The 16567-nt window shown below is 41.2% G+C and overlaps 1 protein-coding gene across 2 annotated transcripts in view; it reads right to left on the bottom strand.

Annotated features, from left to right (window-relative positions):
- The window catches only part of kiaa0753 (KIAA0753 ortholog), a 33426-nt gene that overhangs the window by 13400 nt on the left and 3459 nt on the right, over nt 1–16567 (bottom strand). For both annotated transcript variants that reach the window (XM_080429012.1, XM_080429013.1), the window contains exons 4-13: nt 13195–13304; nt 13048–13110; nt 12728–12949; nt 12296–12485; nt 10459–10631; nt 9873–9997; nt 3205–3354; nt 2555–2644; nt 1086–1173; nt 557–628 (exon numbers count right to left, since the gene is read on the bottom strand). In XM_080429012.1, the coding sequence (XP_080285138.1) occupies nt 557–628; nt 1086–1173; nt 2555–2644; nt 3205–3354; nt 9873–9997; nt 10459–10631; nt 12296–12485; nt 12728–12949; nt 13048–13110; nt 13195–13304 (1283 nt within the window). The remainder of the gene's footprint in view (nt 1–556; nt 629–1085; nt 1174–2554; nt 2645–3204; nt 3355–9872; nt 9998–10458; nt 10632–12295; nt 12486–12727; nt 12950–13047; nt 13111–13194; nt 13305–16567) is intronic.

Consider the following 16567-nt stretch of genomic DNA (forward strand, 5'->3'; position numbering starts at 1 on the left):
CCCATTAGCCGATTCTACAAATGTCTTCTAAATCCCAACAGTATTGTGAAAAACATACGTTTCTATATCAGCGGTGCTCAAACTTTTTCATGTCAAGGACCCCCAAAATGATATGTATTTGGCCGCCGACCCCCCATCTCAAAATATTTCGTTCCAGGGACCCCCAGAAGCAAATATTTGAGTTAAAAATGTTGTTTAAAACAATATATATTCAAAGATGTGGACACATTTTCACGATTAAAAAAAGAATCGCAGATCTACAAGCTCGCCAAAGTGTAAAATAATGCTTTTTTAGCTCAATTCAAAAAATGACACAGATGTGTTACAGGTCTGGTTCTGAACATGTTTTTTTTACGTTTTAGACGTCCAGTGGCACTCGGGGCTTATATATCAACGGACGTTTTAGACGTCCAGTGGCACTGAATGAGTTAATGGGTTCATATGTTGTTTCAGCATGAGCACAGATTCCTAACTCATGATTTATTCAAGCGTTGGGGCAATGGGGGGGTGCTCAGTCCAGCGAGTGGAATTGAAAACAGGGTTAGGGGTTGCTCACCCTCTCAGCAGCCTGCTCAGACAGTCTGTGCCGTAGTGATGGTCCATTCCCGTTTCTGGACTCTCCAACCTGCTGAAGTACAGAAAGAACAAACAGTTTCAAGTAAATGGCATCCCTCCTTAGTGCCGCTCCCTGCTGAACATGTGCCCTGGCCAACCTGTAGGAGTGGCTAGCAAAGAACACAAACCCCTACCAGCTTATATCTGACCTACGGTACTATTATGTGAAAATACGTAGATAATTTGTTTGTTTCCTTTGATTTACGTTTTAACACCAGGTTGTCTCATTTATATGTTCTTCTTCTTGTGACAATAAAGCTGACAAAAACAGCCAAATATGTTCAATGGAGCGCCCAGGCTGAGAGCTGTGGCACAAATCTGAGGGTAAATACCTGACCTATGGCATTTTCAATAATTAGATGCATAGATTTTTTTGGAAGAGGGAGAAAAAGTTAGCTTACAGCACGGGGCTGTAAGTGATAGGCAGGAAACAAGGATGCATGACAAGGATGCAGAGCTATTCTATCCACCTGTGCTTGATCCAGCAGGGGCTGAATTCTCTCTCTGGCCTTCTGCTCAGCTCTCTCAGCCCACTGAGTCGGGGAACCTACTTCAAACCTGTAACACAGATATGAGAAACAACATGGAGGAATTCATGAGAGAGGATTTATGACGGATAGCTACAAATGAGATGTCACTTTGCAAATCATGCACTGTTATCGAAACAATCTTTGCTGATAATAGCTGTGAAATACTCCAATATAATTTTGGGCAAATAGTTTAGATGTAATTTGAGGTCATAAATAGGCATTTTTGTACAACTGAGTTGATCTAACAGCTTAAGCCAGGTACTTTCCTGACAAAACATCTGTTGGTAATTTTTGTCGTGGTCGAGACTATGATTTCGCCCCCGTCCATCCGTACGTCCAGCTAATCTCCGGCACCGTTGGCCCGGTTGAAGTGAAACTGAACACACACACTCCCTAGAGGCCAGAATAGAACCTCTAGACCAAATTATTCACATCGGCCTGTTATAGCGCCACCAGGAGGCCGATTTATGCAATATATTACTCCTACTATTTTGTCCAAACATCATGCAAATCGATACACATTATCTCTATAGTCATGTGATCAAAACGGATCTGTCAAATCTTTCATATTCTATCCTGATTGACTAAGATTGGCTTCCAAAGTTTGCAGGTGTGGCTTGTTTTGAACAAAATGCCTCAAATCAGGAACACAGAGTCCGATTGTTGTGAAACTTTGCACGCACATTCCCACTAGGCCGAGGAAGAAATATCATCTTTATCCACATTAAACTATTATAGCGCCACCAGGAGGCCGATTTTTGCAAGACAATTTTTTTAATATTACTCCTACAGATTTTGTCCAAACATCTAGCAAATCGGTACACATTATATAACAGTCAAGTGATTAAGACGGATCTGTCTGACTTTTCATATTCCATCCTGATTGGCTAAGATTGACTGCTGCTACCTGGCTTGGCGGAGACCTATGCTCCGAGGAGCACATTTTTCTAGTTTAAATTTGTGTACCAATACTTTTTGCCAAGATCATGAACTTATAGAGGCTGTGAAATGTTTCAAAAGGTATATAATGAACTTAAAAGTAAAATAATGTTTATCATATTTTAGGTTGATACAGATTAATCAATGTGTCTTACAAGCAATACAACATTGTAACAACATCTTCCAATTCCATCTTGGGTACAATATTGACTACAATATTGACCTTAAGAGAGGTCTAAAGACCTACCTTTTTGGCAAAGCATTTTTTTTAGCTGGTTTTACCTCTAGGCTTATGCCCCCATGTTTTAATTGTTTTGTTTCAGTTTCTTAGTTGTTTTCTTTTATTGGTGTGATGTTTCTGTTTTTATGCAATTGCCTTCTGTAGCACTTTGAGATTTCTTGTAAATGCAAAGTGCGTTATAAATAAAATCCATTATTATTATTATTATTATTATTATTATTATTATTACCTTAATCTCTGAATGCGTTCTGCCTCTTCTTTACTCAGCTGGTTGAGCTCTCTCAGCCGCTGTATGGTCGTCTTTTCCAGCCAGGCTTGCCTGCACAGTGCCATTAATCACCGCACAACACAAAGCGGCAAGCTAATTAGTTATTCACTTCACATAAATAACTTGGAATCCTCATCTCTGATAATCAGGCAGCAGGTCACTGATTAATAAATGAGCATGATTATGGTAATAAAGATTTGATTAAACAGAAAAATACAAGGAGCAATTAATCAACAGGGGCTTTGTGTGAAGGCCTATTATCGATCACAAAGAATAATGAAGGATGTCCCCAATCTTAGCTGAGACTTACATTTAATGAATTGGAAAGAATTAGCTTTGAAATGAAAAAATACTATTGCCTGTGGCTCTCTGCAAGTGCACATTGAAAGTGTTTCAAATGACTACTTTGAAATAAGTGGACTTATTAATATTCCTCTTGCCAGCATGCTGCCTCAGGCTAATCCATTTGCTAACCCATGCCAGTAGAGAGCCTATAAGCCACAACATGCTAAGGCACCTGGAAAACACTTCATGATGACATGTAAAATGACTCATTTTAGGCTATTTCTTTTGTGGTTAAAACCATCTTGGCGACTGTAAGTGGGCCCAACCTTAAAGCTTCATTCTGGGCTTGTTTCTTCTTGTCTGAGCTCAAGCCGTGGTCAGCCAACTCCATGGTCACCTTCTGCTTTGTGGGGCTTGTGGAGGGCTTGTGGGGAGAGAAAAGACACCGTGGCTCTGGTCTACTCCTTTGAGGGGATCTGAAGAAAATCATCACAAGAAATAGAGAATGAGACACTGCTGGGAACCCTGAGAGAAAGGGGGAATCAGGTGAGTTCAAAGGACAAAGAGAGGATTCAAGATATATAGAAGATATATAGGCTAAATCCTCTACACAGGTAAACGAGAGTAAGATTATTGGGTTTCGGCTCCTCGACATTGTAGCAACAAGACAAATTAGAAAGGAGTAACAAAAAAGTAATCATAGCTCACTGTGATGTGCCTTTGTTAGGTGCTGTGTGCATCGGTTCTACTATTCTAAATATTATATAGCCTATATATGTATACAGTATATGTTTGTGTGCATAATCCAGTGTTGGGTGCCTGTGTGTGGGCTGTGTTTAAATTATACAGTCGTGTGGTGGGTGTAAGTTGCTGTGTACTGTGTAGGTTGCTGTGACTGTGTAGGTCCTATCCTGCCTTAAAAAAATTGCATTATGCATAATGTGTGTGCAGTTGTTTTCTCATTTGTGTGCGCACAGCTGCCTCTCTCTCGCTTTCTGTGTGTGTGTGTGCGTGTGTGTGTGTGCGTGTGTGTGTGTGTCTCTGTGTGGTAGGCAGATAGACAAGCACCAAGCCTCAAGTGTCTATTATTTATAAACCTAGTTGCCTGGTGGAAAGTAGCTGTCCCGGAGCCTGGTGAATACATCCTGGATGGAGGGAAGCTCACATCCACTGAGGTGAAAGAGGAGTTGCTGTGACTTTTTCACCAAATGAACAGCGTGTTCATCCCAGGACAGGTCCTCTGTGATGTGGACGCAGAGGAACTTGAAGCTGCTGATTCTCTCCATAGCAGACCCGTTATATAAGGGTGTATAAGGGTTCTACCTTCCTGTAGTCCACAATCAGTCGAGTCGATGTTGAGAGAGAGGTTGATTTCCTGGAACCACTGTGAACCACTGTGAACCACTGTGTCAGGCTCTTGAGAGTCAGTGGGTCAGAGGTGTTGAAGTCCATCCTCACCACCTGGCGTCGAGTCCAGGATTCATATCAGTTGCACAGGCTTGATTTGAGGCTGATGTCCCTGGGCTTCGCGTCGGGTCTGGAGGGGACTATGGTGTTGAATGCGGAGCTGTAGTCTACAAACAGCTTTCTCACATGCTGCAGGAGTTCCTCTTATCCAGATGGGTGAGGGTGGTGTGGAGTGTTGTGGCTATGGGATCATCCGTGGATCTGTTTAGCTGGTAATAAAATTAGTGTGGGTCCACGGTGTGTGGTAATATGCTACAGATTAGCTCCATAATACGGTTCTCAAAGCCTTTGCACACCATCGGAGTAAGGGCAACAGGACACCAATCATTTAAGCATGTTACCTTTTCTTGGCACCAAAACAATGATGGATATCTTGCAGCAAAATGGGACTACATACTTTGAGAGACACTTTCAGAGATTTTGAACATATCCATGAAGACACAAGCTACAGTACCTGCGGCACGCATGCTCTGTTCACTTGCCATTGGAATTCCATCTGGCCCAGCTGCCTTGCGGGTGTTGATGAGCTTAAACGACCTGCACAGTGCCCACGTTGGTCTCGTGTTGGCAGTGGTGGGGCTCTTTCTGAGAGGTTGGTGGTAATAAACTCGAAACAAGCGTAAAAACTATTCAGCTTGTCCGGTAGGGAGGCAGCTATGTTAGCTGCGCAGCTGGGTCTCCCTGTGAAGTCTGATATACTATGTAAACCCTGCCACATACTACTTGGTCATTAACGCATTACCGCTTTGTCTGTAGTCAGGGGATGTTAAAAAGATCTGGGAATAAATTCCTTACCAGGAAATTTCTTCACCAATGTGTTTGTAAAGGTGTCTAGTAACACATCTCATAAAGATTGAAATTCAATTTCCCTAGGGGAATCTGTGCCAGCTGCTGAAAGTTGGGGTACCCTTAACCTTATGCAGGGAAGAATTACAACATTTTATTCTGGTTTGAGTAGCATGTGAGGGGTCAAACCAGGGGTTTTTCATGATTCTGAATCCATTGCAAGCATTTGTTTTCCACGAAAAAACTTCTTGGGCTAAAAACGTCCATATCCACTTTACCAGGTCGTCGCAAACCTTTTTTTGTGTGTCAAAAGAAGAGAATCGTTCAAATGGTGATATAGGCGTGAAATTTGGTACAAATCGTCTTTGGAGGTCACTCTTCGATTAAAAAAAACGGGCCACTCATAAATCAATGATGGCTGCCAAAATTTTACTGATTTTGCATTTCAACATATCTTTGCCTATACTTTTGTGAGGTCAATGACCAAATAGCACTCCCATTTTATGTTTTTGAACATTTTCAATCAGGAGTTACCATTTATAACGATCAAAATTTAAACATTTCAAAAACACGCCATACAACTGTGCTCACAGGCAAACTCAGGGATTAAAGCAAAACAAATCTCATGTATTACAGTTTTTTCCCCATCTGGTTCTGTTTTCTGTGTCTTCCTCTGTGACTCCTGCATGTCCTCTCTCACTGCATCCTCAATCCTCCTCTTTAACCTTCCTCTTCTCCTCTTACCTGGCAGCTACAACTTCAGCATCCTTCTCCCAATGTACCCCTCATCTGTCCTTTTCACATTTCGAAACTATCTTAACCTTGCCTTCTAACCTGGGCTGATCATCTAATTTAGTCATTTCTGATGTCCTTCCTTCTCACACCTAATGAGAATCATAGTATCCTCAATTCTGACATCTCCAGCTGTACTGCCTGTCTTTTCGTCAGTGCCACCATTTCCAAGCTGTACAACATGGCTGGTCTCACTACCGTCTTATACATCTTCCTTCTCGCATCCTCTCACATCCTTCCCATCCCTTTATTTCTGTCTGGCCAATCAGTGCAGATCATTTTCTCCAACCTCTCATCCTATTCACCTAGCCCTAGCCACCCCTCTCTTCGCCTTACCCCTCATCTCCTTATACTCTTGTCTACTTTCTTCATCTCTCTGGCTGCCTTTCTTATCTCCTCCCTAAGCTCCACACAGCATTGTTCATTTTTCATCTTCCACCATCTGATCTTTTTCTCTGTCTTCACAACTAACATTAGCTCTCAGTACTTAAAGGTAGGGTAAGTGATTCTCTTTGGTTAAAATAAGTGTTAAATAGCTCTATATTCTGATAGTACTCATTGCTATAGAGTCTTTGTTCAGTAAAAGGAGTCTCCTTGTCTCTCCAGCTCTTTATAAAACACAAAATACATTTTCGTTTCAGTTTCAGTTTCATTTCCAATTTTATCCAATCAGGATAGAGAACTCAATCAGGATATAGATTAAACAAGTGAAATTTGAAGTGATGACACAAAGAAATGAGCAGAAAAATTGGAACTGGAACACTCTAAAAATGAAGCATAAAAATTGGTAATTTCTCCTGATTGGCTGAGATTTTGATACCTACCTGAAAATGTATTTTCTGTTTGTTAAAGAGCCGGAGAGGAGGGGAGACTCCTGTTACTGAACAAACACTCTATAGCAATTATTACTATCAGAATATAGTGATTTAACCTTTTAACAAAATACTTTTTGTTTTAACCAAAAAGTATCACTTACCCTACCATTAATACAGGACTCAAGTCGTGCTACTCATACACAGAGTTGGCGATGCCCGGGATCAAACCCATGACCTTGTGGTCTAAAGGCAAGAGCTCTACCAGCTGAGCTACCCAGACACATATGCTCATGCTCATCACACTGTCTGACCTTCTCTTCAACTCAACCTGTTGATATACTCTTCCTTTAGGATAATACCTACCCCATTTCTCCTCTCATCCACCCCATGTATAACAGTTTTTTAAACTCCAAAACTCATGGTCTTGCCCATTGATATTAATAATCTATTTTAGAAGGGAGACCTGGGCTACAACAAGGTAGCTATAATGGTGAAATGTTTCCTAAAATGTGAAAGAAATATAGATATGACTTGTTGATTTGGCAGCCATCTTGAAAAATGACCACGATATTGGATTTTTGGAAAAAAAAGAAAAACAAGACATGACTCAGTCATGTATACCAGCTTGCTTTCTTTTTTCTCTCTGTGAGTGTGTGTGTGTGTGTGTGTGTGTGTGTGTGTGTGTGTGTGTGTGTGTGTGTGTGTGTGTGTGTGTGTGTGTGTGTGTGTGTGTGTGTGTGTGTGTGTGTGTGTGTGTGTGTGTGTGCGCGGCTTGTTTTCATAGACCTGGTTGCTTATTTCTCTCGCAGAATCTGGCAACACTGCTAGTAGGGCTATGATATCATAGGAAGGACGAGACTGCAGTCTGCCAGAACGCACGCGACGCAGCTCGCAAGCAGATCTACAAGCTCACTAAGGGCATTGTGAGCTTGTAGATCTGCTATTTTCGGTGTACAACGGAGTATACTTTCGGCTGTAACACGTGCAGTGTCGGGTTACTATAGTAATGTGACTCAACGCTGTCAATCAATAAACCGAGACGAGTAAAAGTACGGAATGCAAAATGTACTTGAGTAAAAGTACAAAAGCATTGGTATCAAAATGTACTTAAAGAATGTCCCGTTTCACATGGTATCATATGTATAAAATTTATTAAAATAGCAGATATACAAGCTCACAACACATCGCATGGCGACACGGTACTTGAGTACTGTATTGAGGCAGTACTTGAGTAAATTGTACTTAGTTACTTTCCACCACTGTTCTTTTAGGACTATAAGCTAAGATCACAGCCACAGGCTAGGAGATGGAGTGAAGTTGAAGGCAGCAGATCACGCCTTCTTCAGTTAGTCAGTTTGCAGCAACGATGTGGCGAAACACACCCATCCAGGTTAACTTTTTTATATTCGCACAAATAATAAATCCTGCAGCTGCGGGATAAATCACTCGCCCGGGCCGCCCTACCCTGTAACCAGTGGTGGAAAGTAAGTACTAAGTACATGTACTCAAGTAGTGTACTTAAGTACAAGTACTTTTTCCATCACTGCCTGTAACTAAAGGGACTCGTAACGCTCGTTGGGTCGCGAGGGAACTCACATTTCAAATCGCATTGATTGACTGGTGATATAAACATAAGCTGACACAAGTTTTTATATACAGACTTAACAGCAAAAGTTAAGAATCAAGTGCTGGATCTTGTGAGACCGGGGGGACACGCGTTCCTGCATCATCAAGCTCGCAAATGCACAGCGAGGATTTGCAGAAACTAAGCTGTAGTTTCAGTTTTGTTTTTATATAAATATATATACAGCTATCATCAAACGTACAGTAGCTGATAAACAGACAACTAGGAAAGCAATCCTCTCCTCCGCTCCATTCAGTAGCCTACATACCGGGAGGGGGCTGAGTTTTTTACCTAGACTTGCCTTCATCATCATCATCATCAATCATTAATAGAATGGCCCAAATTGATTTCATGCACGCTTTTTATTGTGCTTTACATTTAATTTGGCTATTTGAAGAGTTTAATTCTCGAGGAGGCAGACCATTAGGATACATTTATTTTGTGTTGTCCAAAAAAATCGCCTAATAAAAACAATTGAGTACTTTTTCCACCACTGCTCATCTGTGATTAGTCTGTTGGGGCGGGGGGAGATAGCAGATCGGCTATTTTCAGAGTATTTCAGTATGCTCGTCTGTGATTACTCTGTGTCACGATGATTTGAAACGACGGCACGGCAGGCGTGTCTAGTAGCCATAGAAGCGTGTTTAGTAGCCATAGTAGCCATAGCTTGGGAGGACGAGACCGCCGTTCAGAGTATGGGAAAGTATCCCCATTGGCTTAAAGGACAGCCAATGATCGAAAACATGTCGAGAATGACTAGTGGTCTGTCTCTTCTAAGACCAGCGTGCTTTGCAAGCTGGTAAAACAATCACAGCCTATGCAATGAGCTGGAAAGGTGGGCTTGGATGATTTTCTGCCAAGGAGTGGTTGTGGTGCAAAACAAATGCTTGCAATGGATTCAGAATCATGACAAAACCCTAGTTTGACCCCTCACATGCTACTTACAGCAGAATTTAATAAAAAAAATTGTTTCCGCATAAGGTTAAGGGTACCCCAACTTTCAGCAGCTGTCACAGATTCCCCTAGGGAAATTAAATTTAAATCTTTGTGAGATGTGTTACTAGACACCTTTACAAACACATTGGTGAAGACATTTCTTGGTGAGGAATTCCCAGATTGGACATTTTTCTGATAATATTCCCTGACTACCGGTACTGTGTCTCAATCTTCTTGAACTGCTAATCCATGGTTTCTGATTAGGATAATATACCTGGTCTGTTTTTGTGGGAACCAAAGCCGCCATACAGGAATGACACAGAGAGAGAGATCTTTCTCAAAAACTGTACTTGTGTACTTGTACTCCATTTGTGTGCTCGTAAACTTCTGAAACATCATCAGTATGAGGCTTGTGTGAACTTGGGACAGCCACATTTCCCAGAATGCATTTGGCATCAACCAGTGGTCAATGGCGGGGGAGAAAACATCTTATTTTCAAAATACTATTGTTCAACTTCAAATCTGTGGTTGATCGAGAGGCAAAAAGAGTGACTAAGACATAGAGATGACTCACCGCTGAGGGCGAGGAGGAGAATGAGGAGATGTAGGGATCCACGGTACAGAATAGTCTTTTTGAGGGAACTGGTTCACTCTGAGCCGGGAGGAGACTGTCGGCTGTTGGAACCCTGCATCTTGCATCTGGTTGCAATGTGTGTACATATAAACGAAATGTATAAATAAAATATTGTGGCTGTCGGGTGGAAACTTTGTATGTAAAAAAAACGTATTTTTCAGGAAAATTTAAGAACCTGTGTTCCAATAGATCAAATGTAGCTATTATTTAGTCACAAGCGCATGTAAATACTTCTCATTGGTTAAAAATCTATAAAACCTACCGACAGACTTTTATCTTCAACATTTATCGAAAATAGCGAAAATAGCACAACTACAAGCTCACAACGTGCCGTGATGCAACATGTTGTGAGCTTATAAATCGTCTATTTTGGTACTATTGCATGACACTCTTGTGCGACAAAGTAGGGCATTCATTTACGGAAAAACATAAAAACTTGGAGAAATATGGAGATACAAGGTTTCTGCCTGGACCTGCCCGTACACTCTTTCATGCTGGGGTTCAAGTGGTTAAAGATAATACCAACCAGGTTCCTTTCAGGGTTTAAAGGTCCTCCTTTTGTGGAGGGGTTATTTGGCTCAGCCTCTTCTCTCAGCTCCCCCTGCTGGACTAGGCACTGCAGCGCAGCCCTCAGCACCTGGCCACGATCCGACGGTCGGTGAGAGGCTCCGGGGTTCTGTGAGGCCATTCTCCTACCGGCTGACAAACAGTTTAATGATTTAGTTGGATAGTCGACTGATTTAACATAAATCATAACAGGCATTATTGAATAGCTGCTGTAGTAGGTTTGTCACGATCATTCACTTTTACTTGACGATTAATTGTCACACAAACAATTGCCATTAACGATACATTTTTGCATTTAACTTTGGAACATATGAATAATTTCTGTTTGCCTTTTAGGCTTTTAAACAAAACTTGCACAGGGCAGACATGACAAATAACTTAAATATTTAATAATTGTATACCTCAAAATATTTTATAAAATAGCGGAAATAGCCGATCTACAAGTTCACAGCTTCTATATCTGCTATTTCTGCAATTTTTACACACTATTTATGGAAAATGTTTAAAAATGTATGAACATTTTTCAACAACGACACGATTATGCAAAATAATTGCAATTATCTCAAATAATTGTGATTAGGTGATTATGTAATAATTGTGAATTACAAACAATTCTTCTTGGCCAATGGCCATCACTGAATGCAAGCACAATGCTTGGGGAAACTGTTCTGTACAACAGTGGTTCTCAACCTTTTCAGGCCGAGTCGCCCCAAAATAATCATATTTGAACTGGGGACGCCCCACCCTGACAAGCACTTGGAATGTAGGAGTTGAGGCATTACATTTTGTTTGACTCGGTTCCACAGATAAAAATTGTGAAAATGGCCGATCTACAAGCTTGTGAGCTTGTAGATCGGCTATTTTCAAAATGTTTGCCAATTTCTTATATTATTTGACAATTTGCCCAATGTTTGACCAGTTTTTGTTTGTTTTGTTGATTACTTTTGGTGCAGTAATGGTCTTTTTCTTTTCTTTTGTTGAGGTATTAAAAAGGTATTACATGTCCTTAAATTGTCACACATCATGTGGGGACCCCCCTGGGGGTCCCGACCCACAGGTTGCGAACCACTGCTGTACGACACCTGGTGTTCTCTAACTAGACAAATGGACTGGAAAACATTTCCAACAACATGCTAGACCCCTACTGGCTCTCCTTAGATAAGTTGTGTGAGGGCATTAGTTGTCAGGGTGATTTAGAGTGTTGGGACAGCTCATGGCGTGTGGTGCTTACGGTCTCCTCCCAAAGGCTGTCTCTCTACCCAGGAGAGAACAGCAGGAGGCAAACGATGATAAAATAACCTGCTGGGAGCCGGGGCACTGCATTCAAAGCCCTGGTCCAAATTCTCCTCCTCTCACTGTGACAAGGCGGCTGATGGCTACCGTATAAATGTTTTGCAAGGTGAGCAATTTAGGTGCAGTAGGAAGTCAAAACGTAATCACTCAAAAGACCACAGCTGTTTCTAGAGACACGGATCTTAAATGACTTGTCCTCCACGAAGAGAAAGACAAGCAGCAGTCACTCTGAAGAATGGTATTTTCAGATGCTTTAGTAACAAGAAGTGCACTGCTATTAACAGGGTATTTTTACGGGGAAATATTCCTGCATTTATTATAATATAGATAATAATATTATGTTGATACACATGTCATGAGGTGTGAAATTGGATTATAATTATTGACATTATGAGTACATGGAAATATATAAACATTAACAATTGCAGAAAATGACCCTAAAACAGGGCCGTAATGAGATGTTTTTAACCATGGTGACTAATTAAGCCAAATTAATCTCTCACCTCTCTTTTTGAGGCCTGCAGGTTTACGGGGTCTACCAAGACACCGGGTGGTGGGGCCGGGGCCCTTGGGTGCATGCGGAGCATGTGAAACGCAACGATGGGGAGACTTCCTGCATGCAGGAGAGGTGCTGCGTGCACGGGCTTGCTTCTGCTGAGGTCGCTCCTTCTTACTGAGGGCAGAATCTAGAGTCTTGAAGAAGAAAAAGAAGATGAAGATGACGAAGAAGAGCAGAGAATTAAATACCTGGCCTAATTACTACATGTATACAGAACTAAGAATCCTAAAATATAATTACCAATTATACAGCCGAATGATTCATTGCCATTTGCATATTTCCTCTAAGTTACATATATTGGATAATAAACACAGGCTTATAGTTAATATAGAGTTAATATAAGTTATGGTGTGGACTAGAGGCTGAAGCTCCTGACCTCCAGCTTCTGCAGGATGTCCAGGGCACTCTCAGGTACAGCTGAACCCTGGTCCACTTCCACCTTAGCCGAGCACAGACACAGCTGGCGAATCAACTGGCCCAGGTCTTTGTAATGAGCAGGCACTTTTCCATCAGATGATTCTGGGAACTGATTAACGAAGACCCGTATTGCCCTCACTGCTCCTCTGTGGGCAGCTGCAAGTCTGCCCATTGCCCTGGACTGTTCAGAAGAGCAGACGATAATTATTATTATTTTTGAATTCTACATACATACTAAAGGAAGCACTTTTGGTGGCGATAACATTGGCGACAACATACCTTTTTGGTGTCTCCTATTTTTTGTGAGCGTAATTTGTCTAAATCTTCTTGGATTTCTTTTACCTACAGTAGGCAACAACAGCATAGTTTAATATACTAGTTGCAGTATAGTGAAAAATAAAAACCACGGCACAGATTTTATGATACCTGTTGCTGGAGAACATAGAGGATGCGTGCTGAGCGGGCTGCCTGTTCCTGTTGACGGATCTTCTTCCTTTGTAGCTCATCAGGTTCCAAAGCCTCCTCCATTATCAACCCTGTCATTCAAATGATAATCATGTGATTCATTATGCTATAAGAAACTGTAGATTACCACTAAAAAAGTGTGACATGTGAAATGTACACATTCTTTATGGATAGGTGTGTGTCAGTGCTCCTCTGATAAATGTATAACTAGCTTGGTTTAAACTTATCCATTTGCAGAAAGACCATGTATTAGTATGTCATACCATGACCAGCACCCTGGATAGTTGGCTGAAAGGCTACTTGTCCAATAGAAATAGAATGCAAAATGTTTTCTTCAATGGTAGTTTGTATGACAATGACTAGGGTTGAGTTTGGTGTACCACAGGAAGTTGCCAGGGTCCATTGAAGTTTTCAATATTTATTAATGATTTGACTAGGGCCGTCCTTGTGTAGCGGGTAGAGCATACGCCTTCCATGCGGAAGGTTCGAACCCTGCCTGGGGTCGACGTCAGCAAGGGCATGCGGTCGCAATGGGTTCCTAACGCCAAATAAGATCTGAGCCAAGTGTCCTGCAGGAGGTGCGTCTGCAGCCTGTCCTGGACGGGAGTCTCCAGATGTAAAAAACAAAACAAAAAACAAGACTAATTAGTGTGGTTGCCCTAACAGGGCAACCAGACTATAGTACTGGATGTGCTTTATTAATCTTCCGGATAAACAATACTTCGAACTGCTATTTCTCCCACAGTTTTTATCCCCCAATGTTGTGCCATATCTCAAAATGACCGTCTTGACCTGGAATCGTGCGCTTGTATTTTGCTAAGAGATTGGTTAAATAGTTTAATTGATATTGATTTATTAGTGCATTAAATTTCCCCATCCGCTTTAATGTAAAAGTGAAAAAACTCAAATTCAAGTATTTTTTTCTCAGAAACCGTAAGAGCTAGAGTTACCACATTTGGAGGGGAGGTTAATAATTTAGTCCGAAATTATTGAAAAAATAATTACACTAATCGGCCACATGGTGGCGCTATAACAGTGCCCTTTACGTTTTGGCCTATAACTCTTGAACCGTAGGTCGTAAAATCAAAATGTCTTTTTCCCTGGATTCCTTGGGTCACTACGCATCTCCCCATATAGGCCACGCCCATTTGCGTCTGGATAGATTTTCCGCCATTTTGAATTTTCTTCAAAACACACTTTTTGCTCCTTTTCCTACAAATTTTGTCCAAATCTCACACAAATCGGTACAGGTCATCTATGGACCCATGCGATAAACCTATCCAAACGGCGGGAGGAGCCCGTTTTACCAAAAATGCCAAAAATCACGAACGAAACGTCCAATCGATCCCAAATTTGAATCACATGTCGAGGGTGGTTTACTCAACGAATCCCCAAAAGCATTTCCACTTTGACCCATAGGGGGCACCACAACTCTGCAAAACGTAACCGTTTGATGCAAAAACATGATTTTTGGGGGGATCACTCCTCTCAAATTGAAAAGCAGGTGATCTCAGGTGTGACATGACGATGTCATTGGCCCGCTACATTTGTGGGAGGGGCTTATTTATTTTAGTGGGAGGGGCCTATTTCTTCAAATCAAAAAGCCATGTATCACGAACACAGGATCCAATCAGCACCAAATTCGAATGGCACGTCACGCGACCTCCGACGGTATTCCTCCAAGCATATTCCTCAAGTCCGGGCGGCGGCAACCTGCGACCGGCGACGGCGCAACCACACTTTGCAATTTCCCATAATTGCGACGCGTCTAGTTTGATTCTTGTATTAGCTTGTATAAGCTAAATAATATCCTTGAAAGTGAACATAACTATGTGATTGGGTAACCAATCACAAGTTAGTACTACATGTGTCAAAGAGTATTATCACTTCTGTTTCAATCATGCCTTAAGAAAAACATTGCCTGTGCCTTATAATCAAGGGCAATGCTTCAGATCAGGAAACAAAGCTTAGTACTGTAGGTATAAGTATTACCCTTGATGAGTGAATGTCTTGGGTGAGTCACGTACTGTACTGCCAAAATGGCAATTGCGGGTTCAATTATCAATCCTTTCTAATGTCTTAATTTTGTCCCAACTGGCTTGGCGTTAATAAACCATGCACAGGCTTTGATTTGGATATTGAGAAAATAGGAAGTAGATATTTCAGTGTTCTGTGCGCACGCACGGGTCCCTGGTATCGAAGTGTCTTCGTGAGAAGAGAATTGGAGGCAGGCTGGCAAGGTGAAGTGTTTACATGTTCGTATGTTCTTTTTTTTGTTTTTGAGCATAAGGCTGATAAGAGCACAAGCCCTTACGATGCATTTAATTAATAGTGGAATCTTTCAGCCCAGGGCACTATTGCGGATGAATGAATCATACTGTGTAAAACCTGCAAGTGAATGGAGATGGACAAAATCCACGCAAAAATAACTAATGAATTGATTTGAAAGCCACTCAAAATTCATCTGTTGTACTCTTTTATGTTGATGTGCCACTGAAATGTAGTGAAGTAGGTATATAAATGTGAGATAGCCGACCAGCCTATTACGAGGGCGTCTAATTAATTACATTGCTTGTGTGACTGATTAGAAAATCGTACAATGTAGCTACCTGAAAAAACAGCTGAACTACTTGAAAGCTATTCTGAAAGGAGAGAAGTAGACAACATTTCTGGCTGTTTTGTTTCTTTGAACCACAAAAGGGTATTTTAATACTTTTACTTTTGATACTTGTACTTTTGATACTTAAATACATCTTCACACCAGATACTTTTCTTAAGTACATATGATGCGAGTTACCTGAACACTTTACAAGTGATTTTCTTAGGGGTGACTTTAACTTTTGGGTCGGTGTTAATTAACCCTGAGTGAGTCCCAAACATTCCTCCATTCTAAACAGTAGCCTACATTTTATTCTTATCGGGTTATTAGTTGGTTAACCATTAACAAGCTTTGGTTAAGGGTTATGAAAAACATTCAAAATGGTCAATCTGTAGAACCAACCACCTAGTAACAATTGTGTACATTTATTTTTACATTGGAATATGGAATGTGTTCCAGGGGCCACAAGAAAGCTCAGCTGCGCCGGATTTGGCCCGCGGGCCTCCAGTTGAATATCACTGCGACGTGTTAGGAGCTTGTAGATCGGCTATTTTCACTACTTCTTTTTCACTACGCTTTATTTATTTTTGGAAATGATGATTTCATCCATTTTATTTTATTCATGAAATACTTAAATATGTTGGAATTCATTTAATAAAAAAAAGGGGATATTTACTCACGACCCACAGGGTCCGTGACCCACAATTGGGTCCCGACCCACTGTTTGGGAAACAG

Source organism: Gymnoscopelus braueri (assembly GCF_963280865.1).
Source record: "Gymnoscopelus braueri genome assembly, chromosome: 5".
Taxonomy (NCBI): domain Eukaryota; kingdom Metazoa; phylum Chordata; class Actinopteri; order Myctophiformes; family Myctophidae; genus Gymnoscopelus; species Gymnoscopelus braueri.